General features: G+C 43.7%; 1 protein-coding gene across 1 annotated transcript in view; it reads left to right on the top strand.

The window, feature by feature from the left end:
• Positions 1-731, top strand: part of LOC103681119 (oxysterol-binding protein 2) — a 34,830-nt gene extending 34,099 nt beyond the window's left edge. The window contains exons 17-18 of the mRNA XM_040619413.1: positions 121-347; positions 583-731. Of these exons, the coding sequence (XP_040475347.1) occupies positions 121-347; positions 583-731 (376 nt within the window). The remainder of the gene's footprint in view (positions 1-120; positions 348-582) is intronic.
• Positions 732-14,342: the final 13,611 nt, after the last annotated feature.

The following is a 14,342-nucleotide window of genomic DNA, read 5'->3' on the forward strand; positions in this document are numbered from 1 at the left end:
AGGTGCGAGCAGGAAAAGGGCAGGAGCCGGCAGGACAGGAGCAGCTGGCTGAGCGAGTTCTGGGGGTGGCCACGTGGCCCGGGGCCCAGCGGGGCAGCTCACGGCCCCCTGGCGCCGCAGGGAGAACGCGGAGAACATGTACTACTTCTCGGAGCTGGCCCTGACCCTCAACGAGCACGAGGAGGGCGTGGCGCCCACGGACAGCCGCCTGCGGCCGGACCAGCGTCTGATGGAGAAGGGGCACTGGGACGAGGCCAACACGGAGAAGCAGCGGCTGGAGGAGAAGCAGCGCCTGTCGCGGCGCAGGCGGCTGGAGGCCTGCTCGCGGGGCTGTGGCACAGAGGAAGGTGAGGCTGGGCGGGGAGGCAAGGAGAGAGGGTGCCCTGGGGATGGGGAGCGGGTTCCCAGAAGGAAGGGATGCCCCGGGGGCGGGAATGGAGATGGGGAGGAAGGGGTACCCCTGGGACAGGGAGGGTGGAAGGAAGCTGTGTCCTAGGGGCGGGGAATGGGGGAACCAGGGAAGGGGGCGGGGCTGGGAAGAGACCACCGTCCACTCGCCTGCCCGCTGTGCCTGCCCAGCAGAGAAGGAGGCCGATGTGTACATGCCGCTGTGGTTCGAGAAGAGGCTGGACCCACTGACCGGGGAGACGGCCTGCATGTACAAGGGCGGCTACTGGGAGGCCAAGGAGAGGCAGGACTGGCACATGTGTCCCTTTGATCACTCTGTGTAAAACAGCCTAATGTAATGCAGTGTGACTCAAACTTCGGTGTGCAAAACAAAATAATTTGGTGAGTTTGTTAACACACGGATTGCTGGCTCCTGCCCCCCCCCCCCCCCCGTCTTTTTTTTTTTAAACACTTTTTTGGGGCTCTCACCTTGGAAGGAGGAAGTGCTGACCTGCATACTCTTCAGCTCCCAGGTGCCCCGGGTCACCCGAGCCCTTTCATCATGGACTTGGGTCCCACTGGGACCCCAGCTCCCAGTTACCACCACTCAGGCAGGCTAGCCCAGGCCCTGGGCTGCCCCAGTCACCAGCCCCACCAGGGAGGCACTGGCCCCTCCTGAGGAGCCACTTTTGACTTTTTTAGAAAAAAACTATCTCCATTTCTTTCCAGCCAAGAGGTTTAGTAAATATTTTTAGTACAGCACTTAGCAGACAACTTTCTAAGTGTGCTTTCTTGCCACAAACGTGTCCTGGCAAGAGCCCCTTTTTAAGACATCAGGAAGCCAGACCCCTTTGAGCAGGGAGCATTTTGTCGCTCAACATAGCAGGGCCACATTTGTTTCGGAGCTGCGCAGTCACCGGGAGCACAGGACTCCACGGGAAGTGGAGGGGCCACCTGGCCCAGGAGAGCACAAGTCAGTTGTCTCTGGAGCTACAGCCGCACCCACTGTGGGGAAGGGGGCACCAAGTGGCCCCCATGTAGATTTGAGGGCAACAGCCCCTTGCCTAGCCTTGGCCATGCTGGGGAGCAGGGCCTGCAGGTGCTCCCCACCCCAGAACCAGGCCCCAAATCAGCAATAAGAACAAACATTTGGCTCAGCCTGGGCTGGTGCCCCCAGGCACCAGAGACCCAGTGTCCCGCCTCGGCCTCAGGCACCTCCGGGGTGCCCATCTCCACACCCCCTGAACTCTTTGCCTGATTTATATATATATATATATATATATGATATATAAATATATAAAAATAGCTATTTTGCTTAAATTTCTATGATATGTGGAAGTTAAAAAATGATGAAGACAGGGCACTTCTGTCTGAATTTAGCCCTCCCGTCAGCTGTGCCCCACCCTCTCCTCGGACCCCCCTCCAAAGGCTTCCGCCAATGGTGGGGGGACTGGGCCACCGTGGCCACTAGCCCGGCCCCTCAGAACCCCCACTCCAACCCCTCCCACTTAAGTTTGGTCCTGAAAATTCATCGCAGGGTTTTTTTCTGTATACTCCAGGACTGGTTTTGTTTTTATAAAAAAAAAACAAAAGTGAAAACACCAACGTATGAAATGCCTTAGGGTGCCCACTCGAGAGGCAGGGCAGGCAGGGTGGGCTGGGTAGCCCCAACAAGCCTGCAGCAGAGCTGTGCAATGTACCTCTTCTCAACACTGTTTGCGAGGGAGCACCTTCTGACTGGTAATAAAAACCTTGGATTTGGAGTTTTCCAAGGCCCTGTCCCTGAGTGTGTCTGTGACTGGGTGGACCAGGGCTGATGCAGGGCAGGTGATGGCCTATAAGGCAGCATGGGGGTGGAGCCTGGGACTTTCTTCTCCTCTGCACTGAGGAAAGCAATGGAAAGCTGGTATAAATGGGGAGGAGAAAGTAGGGGTGGAAGACCTGTTATGACAGGGTCCGGGCCAGGAAGGCTGCAGAGGGCAGAGACAGAACCTAGGGGAGGGCTCACAGCTTTGCTTGGGGCTGTCTGGGGCCAAGCCAAGGCACCCACCCAGCTCTTCTCTTCAGGGAAGCCCACCTTGGTGAGTTCCAAGATTATTCGATAACCATGACCTGGACGGCTTCTTAAGGTTGCTAAGCAACTCAGATCACTAGCTCCCAGGACTGGTCTAGAGCGGCTTGGTCTGGCCCACTATGGGGGGGCCTCCCACTGCCAGTGCTTCCAGGTGAGAGGATGGGGTGGGGCAGGGCACCACAAGAGTATCAAAGCCAGGCTCCAATCACCTGCCCTGAAGCCCCAGCGCTGGGGGATCCAAGGCTGGCCCTACACAACTCCTTCTTTACCAGGGCCTTGCTTTCCCACCTGTGGGGAGGCAGGCACTGGTTTGTCCTGCAGCTTTCACTGGCTAGAAGGTGCAAGGCAGGTGGGGCAATCCCAACATAAACCTAACCCCCCCCAGGGGGAGGGGGCAGTAGAAGGGGTCTGCCGAGGGAGATGATGGGCTACATAGGCAAAGCCCAGAGGTAACAAAAGCCAGTCCACTGAGACAAAGTGAGGGAAGAGCCTGGAGTGGAGCCAGGCAGAGCTCAAACAGGGAGTGATACCAGGTTGACGTTCTAGAACCCACTCTAACCAGATCACAGAAGATCAGCCTACACTCAGCATCACTGAGTAGAAAAGGTCATAGAAAAAAAAGATTCTGCAACATAGGCCATAAGGGGCCTCAAAGTACATCTGACAAAAAGATGCAAAAGACCTTTACAAATACAACTTTAAATTTTTACTGAATGATAGAGAAGACCTGAGTTAAAAGAAAAAACACCATCTTCACAGATGGCCAGCTCAGTTATGCGGGTTCTTCCCAAATCTACAAATCCAACATGATCCAAATCAAAATCCTAGGAATATTTTTAAACACTTAACAAGTGCAAGTTCCCTTATCCCCAGGGCTGGGGCTCAGCATGAAGTGGGTAAAGTACACCAGATAGAAAAATGTCAAAGTGTAGCACAGAGACACCGCCAATGCAGTTCTTATTCTTCTTATGAAGCTGGCAACATAACTTCAACAACAAAATCTGGTAAAGACAGCACAGAAAATATGAGAAATATGTATTTCAACCTCACTTTATAAGAAGAGAATTTGAGGGGTGCCTGGGTGGCTCAGTTGGTTAAGCTTTTGACTTCAGCCCAGGTCATGATCTCAGGGTTCTAGGACTGAGCCCCATGTTGGACTCCCCAATGGGGAGTCTGCTTGTCCCTCTCTCTTTGCCCCTCCCCCACTCATTCTCTCTCTTAAATAAAATCTTTTTAAAAAATAGAATTTTGGGGGCACCTGGGTGGCTCAGTTGGTTAAGCGTCTGCCTTCGGCTCAGGTCATGATCCCAGGGTCCTGGGACTGAGCCCCACATCAGGCTCCCTGCTCAGCGGGGAGCCTGCTTCTCCCTCTGCCTGCTGCTGCTTGTGTGTGTGCACACTCTCTCTCAAATAAATCTTAAAAAATATTAGAATTTTCAAAAATCCAAATAGCAAATAGAATCCAGCCACACACCAGAGACTGATATCTCACGTTGGTAAACCCATGCCCAAGTTAGGTTTACCAGAGAAATGCAAGAATAGGTCAGTTTTGGGAAGCTTTTCATTATAAATCATTCATTATATCAACCACCCTTGTGTAAAACTAGGCATGCTAGATAAACTTTTACAACATCTTAAAGCATCCATGAGTTGGAAAGAATATAAGGGATACTTGGGCCAAATATTAAGTGAGTGTAGAAACATGGAAAAGTTAAGAAGAGTCTGAAATCTGCTTTTCTCTCATAGCCACTTACTGTACCAATGAACTTAAGCTTTCACCACCTCAAATAACCCTTCCAACATAGGATATTTAATAGGAGATGTCCACCATAAAGCTGGAGTCCCAAAGGTCTATACCTTTGATATAATGAATCCAAAATCAATACAGGAAAATTGTTTGTCTTAAAGATTAGTCCTAAGCAGAGCATAAAAGAATCACCTGAGAATTTGTAATTGGGAGCAGACCCTCAATTGGTTTGGTTTAATAGCTAAATACATACTACCTGGATTGTCCAATAAAACCTTTGGCAGAGAATATAACATGGTCTCAAATTGGCAATGTCCCCAGTAACATGAGAGAAGCAAAGAAATCTTCCATGGAGGCTCTCCCCTTCATTCCAGGCCTTATGGAATCCCAGATGTGAAGTTGCAAGGAAAATGAATAGCTTACAGTGTGATATCTCTAAACACACAAGGAAACACGATACACAAGTTGGTCCATGAGTACAGGCCAACAGAAATAACAGTAGAATCAGACACAAAACGCCTCCATATAGTGAAATTATCAGACACAGAATATAAAATAAGCATGTATATTTCTAGAAATAGAAGATTTCTAGAATTTTCATTCCTGAAAATGAGTGAACAGTATTTAAAAAAAAACTAAAGAATTTCCAGAAATTGGAAAAAAGTCACTAAAAATAATAAATTTATAACCTCATACTACTGAAGAACATAATAGTGACATAGAAGTAAGATCTGAAGAAAGTATCCAGAATACAACACAAAGATGTGAAAACTATGAAAGAAGAGACATGGAAAATAAAGTGAGAAGGTCCCATATGTGTCTAATTGAAATGGAGCAGAACTTTTTTTTTTTTTTTAAGATTTTATTTATTTGTCAGAGAGAGAGAGCACACAAGCAGGGGAAGCAGCAGGCAGAGGGAGGAGCAGGATCCCCAGTGAGCAAGGAGCCCGATGAGGACTCAATCCCAGGACCCTGGGATCATGACCTGAGCCGAAGGCAGACACTTGCCTGACTGAGCCACCCAGGCATCCTGCAGCAGAGAGTTAATGATTTAAAAATTTCCGAGAAATCATGAGAAAGACCAATATACAGAGTCAATCTCCACAAATTGTAGTCAAGAAAATAAAAAGACATCCACAGCAAAATAAAATATGGTGAAATTGCAAGACTCTTAAAACTTAAAAGCAGCCAGATTAGGGGTGGGTGGTGGGAATTACCTTCAAAGGTAAGACTGAGAGTTGACCTCCTAAGAAAGAAGAAAAAAGTGATTAGAGGAGAAAATGTTAGTATTCCCAGGGAAAATATCTTTCAGGATCCAAAGGAAAATAAAGGTATGAATAAAAACTTACTAAAACATTATTAAGAGTCTTGTGGAGTCTGACTTTGTTGGGTTAAGTATAAGGTAAAACACACAGAGTAATCACTAAAGGAAGAAGAATAACAGATTTGGAAAACATTGTGTGTGGCGGGGTAGGGGGCGGATTTCAGTCAATCTAAAAGAAGGCAAGAAAGAGGAAAAAGGAATGCAGATAAAGTGGAATAAAAATTTAAAAATAAGACAGAAATAAGTCAGTAATGCATCAATAATACACAAAGTTTAAGTAAGTTAAATCTTTGGGTAAGAATAAAAAATATCGAATAAAAAATCTTGCTAAATGCTGTTTACAAGAATATACTGAAAACATAAATATACAGACAAGATAGACTTTACGGCAAATATGTATTTCTATATGTCAACTCCTACAAATAAAAAGGTCACTTTATAATATAAGATAAAATTCACAAAGTTCTAAAACTCCTATGCACCTAATAACATCTCAAAATAAAGTAAAATGGACACAATCACAAGGAGAAATGGAAAAATCCACAATCATAATGGAAGATTTTAAACTCTCCCTGTAGTGAGAGCTCAGAGAAGCAAAAAATATCAGCAAGGTTTCCAACAACACAATTAACAAAATTGATGTAACGTGCACATAACTGCAGAATATATATTTTTGAAATGTACATGGAACATTTTTGAATATTAACCACATATTTGGGCCAGTCATAACGCCTCAGCAAATTTCAAAAGACTAACATAGAGACCACATTCTCAGACTAAAAAGAAGACAGTTCAAAATAAATAACAAGGGGCGCCTGGGTGGCTCAGTCGTTAAGCGTCTGCCTTCGGCTCAGGGCGTGATCCCGGCATTATGGGATCGAGCCCCACATCAGGCTCCTCTGCTGGGAGCCTGCTTCTTCCTCTCCCACTCCCCCTGCTTGTGTTCCCTCTCTTGCTGGCTGTCTCTCTCTCTGTCAAATAAATAAATAAAATCTTTAAAAAAAAAAAAAAAAGAAAGAAATAACAAAAAGGCAATTAGAAAAAAAAATTATTGAACATTAAGAAATACTTTTAAATAACTGATGGATCAGAGAAGAAAACAACAGAGATTATAAAATACAGTTAAAAATTAAAATGTTAAATAGCAAAAGTTATAGAATAAAGGTAAAGCAGTACTTAGAGAAAAATTTATAGCATTAAAAGCTCGTGTTGTAAAAGAAGAAAGACTAAAAAATAATGAGCTAACCATCCAATTTGAGTAAGAAAATGCACACTAAGACAAACTCAAAGAAAGGAAATAAAGATCAGAAATTAATCAAATAGAAAACATAATAGATGATAAAATCTAAGGTTGGCTCTTTGAAAACCTAAAATTGACAACACTTATAAGGATTACAGAGAAAGTGAAGGAAGGAGAAAGGAAATAGATGAACCTAGAAAACAATATTTGAAATAAAAAGACATACATGCTACAGATATTGTCAAATAAGGATACCATGAACAACTTTGTAACAATAATTTTGAAAACTGAGATAAAGTTCTAGAAAAATATAACTTAAAACTGACTCAAAAATTAGAAAAGTCTGAGTAGCAGTATAACCATCTTTAAAAATCAGTTTAAAAACTCCCCTCATGGGTGCCTAGGTGGCTCAGTCAGTTAAGTGTCTGCCTTCAGCTCAGGTCATGATCCAAGTCCCACATCAGGCTCCTGCTCATCAGGGAATCTGCTTCTCCCTCTGCCTCTCCCCCTGCTTGTGCTCATGCACTCTCTCTCTCTCTCTCAAATAAGTAAATAATTAAAAAAAATTTTTTTTTAAATAAAAACTCCCCTCACACATATACACACAAAACTCCAGACATAGCTGATCCAGGAATAATCAGCCTTACAGAAAGTATCCCTAGAGTAGAGGAAATAGTCCCCAGCTCATTTCTTGAGGCTAGTATAATCTGGTCACCAAAACCTAACAAGGACAGAAGAGAGGAAAATTACACACTAGCGATGGTGTAACTCAAAACAAAATACTAACAAGTCTAGAAATACAGAAAACATAATCATTATTCCAGAAATGCAAGGTCAGTTTACCTTAAGAAAAACTAAGGAGTGTAATTCACCACATTAACAAAATAAAGAACACTATGTGGTCATCTCAATGGATACAGAAAACACTTTAGATAGAATTCAACATGCATCCATGATATTTAAAAGGGAAAAAAAATGCTTAAAATAGGAATGAAAACTTCCTTAATCTGTTGGTATCTGAAGAAGGAAGAAGAGAAAAAAAGCTGCTTTTACCCATTACACTCAACATTGTACTGGCAGCCCTAGCCAATGCAATAAGGCAAGAAAAATATATGAAGTATGGGAATGGCAAAATTATCATTGCTCACAGATGATATGTAATAGAAAACTCAAAAGAATCTAAAGATAAATTGGAATAACAAGAAAATCAATTACATCTTTATATATTAGCAACAAACTGCCAGAAAATGAAAATTTTAAAGTATCATTTACAACATCATCAGAAACCATCAGGTACCTATGATTCATCTAATCAAGAAAATATAAGATCTCTAAAGGGAAAATTATAATAGTTTCTTGAGAGACACTAAAGAAAGATCTAAATTAATGGATGGTTATCCTATCTTCATGGCTTGGAAGACTTACACATATCAGTTGTTCTCAAACTGATGACATAGAATCAATTCCAATGAAACCTGTACAGGTTTTCTCTTGGAGCTTGATTAAATGATTCTAAAATTTATATGGAAATGCAGGAGCACCTGGGGGGCTCAGCCATTAAGCGTCTGCCTTCAGCTCAGGTCATGATCCCAGGGTCCTGGGATCGAGCCCCACATCGGGCTCCCTGCTCAACGGGAAGCCTGCTTCTCCCTCTCACACTCCCCTTGCTTGTGTTCCCTCTCTCGCTGTCTCTCTCTGTCAAATAAATAAATAAAATCTTTCTAAAAAAATAAATAAAATTTATATGGAAATGCAAAGGACCAAAAATAGTCAACACACTCTTGAAGCATAAAAAGTGGTTAAACTGGCGCTACTAGATATAAAAACTTACTGTAAAATGATAACAATTAAATCAGTGTGGTATTGGCATAGAGAAAGAGACAACAGACAGATTTACACATATATGAACGTTTGCTATATAAGAGAGGTAGCACTGCAAATTAATGGAGAATGGTAAGACTTTTCATTAAAGGGTGTGGGGACAATCAGGAAGAAGTAAGGAATTGAAACTCTACCTCATACCATACACAAAAGTCAATTCCAGGTGGATTAAAGATTTATATGTGAAAGACACTATAAAAGCCCTATAAGATAACATAAAATAGTATCTTTATGACTTCATGATAGGGAAGAATTTCTTGAGAAAAGCTACAAGGGGGTGCCTGGGTGGCACAGCGGTTAAGCGTCTGCCTTCGGCTCAGGGCGTGATCCCAGCGTTATGGGATTGAGCCCCACATCAGGCTCCTCCACTATGAGCCTGCTTCTTCCTCTCCCACTCCCCCTGCTTGTGTTCCCTCTCTCACTGGCTGTCTCTATCTCTGTCGAATAAATAAATAAAATCTTAAAAAAAAAAAAGCTACAAGAAATGCAAACAATAAAAAAGATTGGTAAATTAGTCTACACTAAAATTAAGACATTCTACTCATCAAGACTGTATAAAAAGCATTTTTTAAAAGGACGCCAAAAAGTGGAAGAAATCTGCAACACAGATAACTTATAAAAAACTTGTATCCAGAATATACAAAAATACAAATCAATAAAAAGAAGACAAAAGAACAGAAAAAATGGTCAAAAGTCTTGAACAAACACTTTATCGAAGAAGAAATCCAAATGGTCAATAGACAAGAAAAGGTGCTCACCCACATGAGAAATCAGGGAAATGCATATTAAACCACAATGATAAAAATAAAAAAAAGACAATGACCTACCACTATACACCCATCAGACTGCAAAAAATTTAAGTCTAGAAATATCAAGTGTAGGTGAGGAAGTAGAGAAATCAACAACTTAGTGCCAGTGAGCATGTAAACATATACAAGTGCTTCTGAAAATAATCTGATGTTACCTAGTATGGTTGAAAGGGGTATGACTTACATGATTCAGCAAGTCTACTCCAAAGTTGATGCATGCAACAGAGTACATAAACGAGAATGTCCACAGCTGTATTGTAATAGCAAAAAAACTAGAAACAACCCAAATGCCAGTTACAGAGACATGGATAAAAAATCATATGTTCCATTGTAGGGGTGATTCATTTTTCATTACTGTATGATATTCAGCAGTGATAGAATAGTATATGGTAGTGAAGATTAATAAATTACAGCTACATCTAACAACATTGATGGATTTCTGAAACAATATTGAAAAGAAATAGGAAGTTGCAAAATAGTAAATGTTATGTCTACTCAAGTTCAAAAACAGGCAAAACAAAACAATTATTTAGGAATGGAAATTGAGGTGGCAAAAGTTTTTAAAAGAGCAAAAACAAATATGCACACCAAATTCAGGATGGCGGTTACTGTTGGGCAAGGAGGAAAGGGGAGAGGACCCAGGAGAGGCACACAGATTTATAAGGTAAGAATAATGCTTTTTTAAAAAACAAGATGATAAGTGTACACTGCATATTCTTACCATACAAATATTTTATAAATACAGTATTCTTTTGTAGAGACACAATGTCTAATAAAAATAATTGTTGAAACAGCAGCTTAAAGGAAAAAAACCCATATGGTTTGACAGTCAGGGTTGTGTGCCTGACAGTTGTGTGCCCCCCTCCCTGACATACATTTCAGTTTATCTAACTAGTGCCCCCTGGTGCTCCACTCAGGTAAGACTGGCAGCCATGGCTCCATCCCTGAAGCCCCAAGTTTAAACAAGATGGAAACTCTTTCCACACTTTAAAGGCCACTCACCAAAACCAATAGCTAATATTCTGCTCAGCTCTAATGTGTGGATTTCCAACCCATCACAAACAAGTCCCAGATAATTATTCAACATTGTTTCATCGTTTCTAGCTAAAGCAAAATAGCAGGGCACCTGGGTGGCTTTGTCGGTTAAGCTTCAGACTCTTACTTTGGCTCAGGTCATGATCTCAGAGTGTGAGATCCACGTGGGCTCCACGTGGAGCCTGCTTAAGATTCTCTCTCTCCTCCCTCTGCCCCACCCTACTTGTACTCTCTTTAAAAAAAAAAAAGGCATTAAAATATTTTTCAAAAATAAATTACAATGGCAATTAAATTGGAGCATGGCAAATTTGTGCCTTGCATCTATAAACAAGTTTATTTTTAAAACTACCAGAGTCATAACACAGAAAATAAATTATTTTAAGTGTTTGCTTTTCTCTGTATTAATAATCAGGAACAGAGATGGAAAAAATATTCCATTCACAATACTAAAAAAACCGTAACACAGAAATAAACGAGAAAGTTGTAGAACTTGTATGAAGAAATTATAAAATCTTACTGTAGGACTAAAAGGAGTCAAACAAATGAAAAACCATTTTGTATCCTCTGGGGAGATTTAAGGTCCTAAAAATATCAACCCTCCCATAACTTACATCTAAATTTAATGCAATTATAATTTAAATCACAATGGAACTTTTTTCTTTGGCAAGGATGGGAAAAAACTGGGTAACATGATCTTAAATTTCATTTAACGGGGCACCCGGGTGGTTCAGTTGGTGAAGCATCTGCCTTTGGCTCAGGTCATAATCTCAGGGTCCTGGGATGGAGCACCACCCTGGGCTCCCTGCTCAGTAGGGAGTCTGCTTCTCCCTCATGCTCTGCCCCTCCTTTCTGCTCTCTCGCTCTCTCTCAAATAAACAAAAATAAAATCTTAAAAAATAAATCTCACTTAATAGAATAAATTCTAATAGCCTGGGAAAGTATGGAAAAAAAAAAAACAAACATTGAGGGAGATTGATCACCTAGATGCTCGTGATGCCCCAAATTCTAGTTTCAGCTGGGATCCCACCCCTCAAATCAGAATCACCTGTCCAGGGGCGCCTGGGTGGCTCAGCTGGTTAAGCGTCTGCCTTCGGCTGGGGTCATGATCCCAGAGTTCTGGGATCCAGCCCTGCTTCGGGCTCCCTGCTCAGCAGGGTGTCTGCTTCTCCCTCTCCCTCTGCTGCTCCCCCTGCTTGTTCTCCCTCTATCAAATAAATAAATAAAACATTTAAAACAAAAACCAGAATCACCTGTCCAACCGATAACAGGATGTCTTCACTGACATGTCCAAGGGGCATCTCAAGCCCACCAAATAGAATGGAATATAAATAATAACCAAGGTTGTTCACTTAATAAATGGGGCGAACACAGTGAATTTCCATTTGAAAAAAGAATCAAAGCTTGACTCTTGCCTTACCGCTTAAACTAAAATGTATTCCACAGCGAGTGGACACTGAGAATATATATATATTTTTAATATTGCAACAAAACGTAAGAGAATGTTTGGGGCAAGACAATGAAGAGAAAGGGAAAGGTTTTCCTAAGCATAAGAATCCTCAAATCCTAAGTGTTTACCTTTCAAGTAACACCATACACCAAGCTAAGGATAAACCAGTAGAAAATGGGCCAAGGTTTTGACGCACAAGATGCCTCAGGTCCCGGGAGAGGCCGACAGGCTGGCAAGCAGGCCAAACCTTCAAGGAAAATTACCTGGAGATGGCTATTTTAAGACGTAAAACATGCAGCTTCCTTTCCAGGTCCTTTATCTTGCAGATATAAAAGCACCACACCGCAAAGTCGTCTATACAAAATGCTTTCTGTAGTGGCCAAAAAAAAAAAAAAAAAAAAAAAGGCTGAAACACAACTCAGGCTTAATCTGCAGACGCAAAAAAATAAAAGAGAGAAAGAAAGATCCAAAAAACAAAAAAAATACCCACCCACTTTTTTGCTTGGGGTGTGGGCAGGCCAATAGATCCATAAGGCCCTTCGCTTACCCTAGGATGTGAAGACCCTGAGGCCGCCACCCCCCAGCTTGCCCCCAGTCTGGCCGGGTGCGGTGGTGCCGCCGGGTCTCCACATCCCGACTCTGCAGCCAGCTGGCCTCGTGCACCTGAGTTTGGTCATGGTGCTTCCTCCCCGCCCCCCTGCCCCATTGGCTGGCTCATCGTGCTCCCAGGTGCATGTGCAGGGCGCAGCCGCACGTGCCACGCAGCTGCATCGCGCAGGCGCTGTTACGTTCCCGCGGCAAGGGTGGAGAACTGGCATACTGGGCGCCCTCCGCCGACCGCAACGGTTGGCAGGTTGGGAGAACGCTGGCGCCCGGATCCTGGCCGCGTCTTCTGGGCCAGGTAAGAATTTGCAGCCAGTTCTCTAGCCCATGTCATATTGTGATAGATGGTTTAGAGTAAGGAACTCAAAACTCTTTCCCTTCTAACAAATAGTTCTCCCACTGCAGCGCCCCACACCCAGTAACAGATTGGCCTAAATGGTGGGGGCATTAGGGAGGGGAGTGAGAGCCAAGAGCTTCACTTGAGGAAAATGTAACGGGAGGGACAGTAACTTCAAAGTGTTGAATTAGAGCTGGCCATTGCTTCCCAAACCACCGGCGGTTGCTCGGGCAGGAAGTGGCCCCTGCGAATCCCATGGAAGCATCTCAGCCAAGTCCAGAGGGGAAAGGGAGAAAAGATATGTCCCTGTCCCTCAGATTCTTCTCTCAGTGGTGCAAGAATGCCCCGGTGGTATGAGCTCCCCCACTCTCTAGGCCTTGGCTGCCAGCTGCTGGGAATGCCACAATGTACCGTAGACAACCTGCAGGGCAGCCCCAGAGGATGGATGGAAGCCCTGACCCCCTCACCCTTAGGGGGATACTGAAACAGGCCAAATGGTTAGAAGGCCATGAGGATGGCTGTGGGGTAACATCCCAGGAGGGCCACTGAGTAAGCAGTGAAATGCCTACAGGTAGCTTGCAGGGACCAGTTAATCTTGGACACAAAAATTCAGGGTCAGGGCAACAAGGGCTTTGGACCTCCATTCCAACTTCAGTCAGACCAACCCTAGATTAGCGGCTATCTACATGGGCCTCTGAGTAAATTTCAGGTGGAGAACTAGCCTCATGGCTTAAATACGCCAGGATGGGCAGTGGTTTGTCTGAGGCCTTGTGAGCTGGAAGGAAATTTCTACAGGATCCACCAGGAGCCCTAGTTAGGCCAGGCATATTGCAGGTTCCTGGATGAAAAGGGGGGGGGGGCTGGTCAATATTTTGGCTCATTGCAGAGTGAGATATTCCTTGCCAGGTCCTTCCTCTGTCCAGTTTTTATGTTGCTCACTATGGAGAGGGTGACCCCATTAGTGCTGAGAACAGACAGAACAGTCCGAGGCCTCAAACCGGGCAGCAGAGAAAACATGCTCCCTTGGAGCTCTGCCTCTCTCGGCCAAGCTGGCCATTTACCTGTTCAGGGTAAAAAACAATGTGGTCATTCCAAAGGAAGCCTCAGAGGTTCCATCTCCAACAAAGGCCAGAACCCTCTAGTGGAATTCTGAGGATGTTTCAGGCACCTTAACGACCACCCACCAACAGGTCCCTTATAGCCTGGCCCAGCTCGAGAACAACCTTCCAACAGGGACAAGGAGCGAGGCGACATTGCCCACTCAAGCCTTGTATTCTACCTAAATGGCAAAGAAGTTTGAGCTTTATTACTTACTGGTCCTTAGAGCTATGAACTCTTGGCTACCACTTCTTGAACCACAGGTCTGAAAGGCAGGGGAACTGGACCCAACAAGAGCAGCCAAAAAGTAGTGTCACTCAGATAAAGGAGGAACCAGATAAGTTTTTCTCAACCTATTAA

The sequence above is a fragment of the Ursus maritimus genome, unplaced genomic scaffold, assembly GCF_017311325.1.
Source record: "Ursus maritimus isolate PB19 unplaced genomic scaffold, ASM1731132v1 scaffold_33, whole genome shotgun sequence".
In the NCBI taxonomy this organism is placed as follows: Eukaryota; Metazoa; Chordata; class Mammalia; order Carnivora; family Ursidae; genus Ursus; species Ursus maritimus.